Raw genomic sequence first — 2,072 nt, forward strand, 5'->3', positions numbered from 1 at the left:
TGAATGTTGACTTGAGATTGGCTCGTCGGCAGATTATCTGTGGATCGTGATCTTGCCAATGATCTGGATCCCGTTAAAACACTTTTACTTTTTAGAGCCATTTCTGTGCGCAAAAATACTCTTGATATGTATGCTGAACTAAGTCCACGTATTCCAAATGCGGTACGTAAAAATTTAGCCGACGTTACCTATAAATTTACAAAACATACTATACTCATACATACATACTCATTTTATATTTATTATATAAAAATATCAAAAGAGCTATAATTAATTTAATTTTTTGAATGATTCTGATAATGCATTGATATATTAAACCTATATAAAAGGTTTTATATACTTATACTTACCGGTATTTGCCTGCAAAATTTTGAAAGTGCAGCATCAATTCCATTCTTCGAAATTTCGTTCATCCATTCAGAATTTTGCAACGATGAATGTTTATAGAATAATAAAACTATTGCCATTGCTACTCGATAAAATACCTAAAATAAATACAAAGTTAACATGAAAAATAAACTGCACTTATAATTTATAAATATGTATTAATTTTATATATCATACATTAAAAAGAATCAACGTGTAAAAACGCACGCATCTAATTTTTCACTAGCATACAGTCAACAATTTGCATTTATCATTCATACTATTCCTGGAAGAGTATTCCATATTACATATATTATTAACTTTTTCCTTGTTTTGAATCAATGCCAATAATATTTTTTTAACATGTCGTGAAAAGATGCGATAAAAGAAAATGTAAATGTTTCAAGTTGATCTCACTCGAATTTTGTAAATACCTTTATGCCTTCATGAAGAAAACAATCCATAACTCTGACTAGATGTTGGAAAGGAAGAAGTTGTAGAATCCACCACATCCAATCCATATAAATTCTCTCTGCTCTTGATCCAGAACAATGCCTCGCTAAATGTACCGCTGCCGATTTCTTGAATGAAAAATTATAATTCTATATATTCTTCCATAAGGAATGCGCAGAGTTATTGAATTTAAACTTATTCTACAAGATTTTTGCATTTTTTTTTATATTTAACATATAATTTTATGTATGATTTAAATTCATGTTACATATTACTACACGTTGTATATTCACATATTCACATATGTTTCTTAATTAGTCTTAGAGCTTTTTATAATTGGTTCTTTTATATTCAGATTACTAATCATTAGAAAATTCATGATTCACTTCCGAGCATTAAGAAACATCTATACAAATTCCGTTCTAGCCTGTTTAATTTAAAAATAATTTGCATTTACAGACATTTTTTGCATTTACAACAACATCATCAAAACACCATTTTAAAAGGGAAGTTAAAGATAGCTACAATTTCTTGGTAAACATTATCTGTGAGTAAAATGTAGATCATTTTATGCCAAACAGACTAGAATGATCAAAACGTGATTCATTTTGAACAATACGAATTCAACATTATGTACCACATGCTTCTTCGTAATTTGTTCCACAGTTTTCCAGGTAACTTCGTAAAGGAGCTTCGTTTGTGTGATGAACATCTTATCCTTAGCGGCAACCAAACTGGCCATGCAATGATAACACTCCTCCTCTGCAACAGATGGAAACGGTAATCTCGTGAACATTTCTGATTTCAAACTATTAATAAAACTGGGATTCTATCCAACCGCATGCCTAACATCTTAATTTATGCGAACAGACAAGAAATTCGATTTACACGCAATGTGAATTTCTATTGTGCTAGTGGAACAAATGGAAGAAAAATCTTATTGAAAAATTCTATCCTTCTTTTATCTTATATCTTATATCGCGAACCCTGAAGAATGAATATTCATTTTATTTATAATACACTTACCTGGCATAAAATGAAGAAGAAGAGCTGTGATGGGATAAAGAGAAGGACTGTAGGTAATATCGGGACAAGCATATCCCAGCACAGATACAACCCTGTCTGCAACGCACCTGCCTTTTCTCGTCAGGTGGTACGACAGGCAATGAGTACTGTCCACGAATGGTGGTAACATGATTGATTTTTCCGGCAGTTCTGTAAACAAGCAATTCCATGTATATATATATATATAT

At 31.1% G+C, this 2,072-nt stretch overlaps 1 protein-coding gene across 1 annotated transcript in view; it reads right to left on the minus strand.

Annotated features, from left to right (window-relative positions):
- Positions 1 to 2,072, minus strand: part of LOC102681662 (GTPase-activating protein skywalker) — a 40,235-nt gene that overhangs the window by 6,383 nt on the left and 31,780 nt on the right. Inside the window, exons 3-7 of the mRNA XM_031512588.1 lie at positions 1,846 to 2,034; positions 1,457 to 1,581; positions 801 to 947; positions 351 to 485; positions 2 to 188 (exon numbers count right to left, since the gene is read on the minus strand). Of these exons, the coding sequence (XP_031368448.1) occupies positions 2 to 188; positions 351 to 485; positions 801 to 947; positions 1,457 to 1,581; positions 1,846 to 2,034 (783 nt within the window). The remainder of the gene's footprint in view (position 1; positions 189 to 350; positions 486 to 800; positions 948 to 1,456; positions 1,582 to 1,845; positions 2,035 to 2,072) is intronic.

This window comes from Apis dorsata, unplaced genomic scaffold, assembly GCF_000469605.1.
Source record: "Apis dorsata unplaced genomic scaffold, Apis dorsata 1.3 scaffold_37, whole genome shotgun sequence".
Taxonomy (NCBI): domain Eukaryota; kingdom Metazoa; phylum Arthropoda; class Insecta; order Hymenoptera; family Apidae; genus Apis; species Apis dorsata.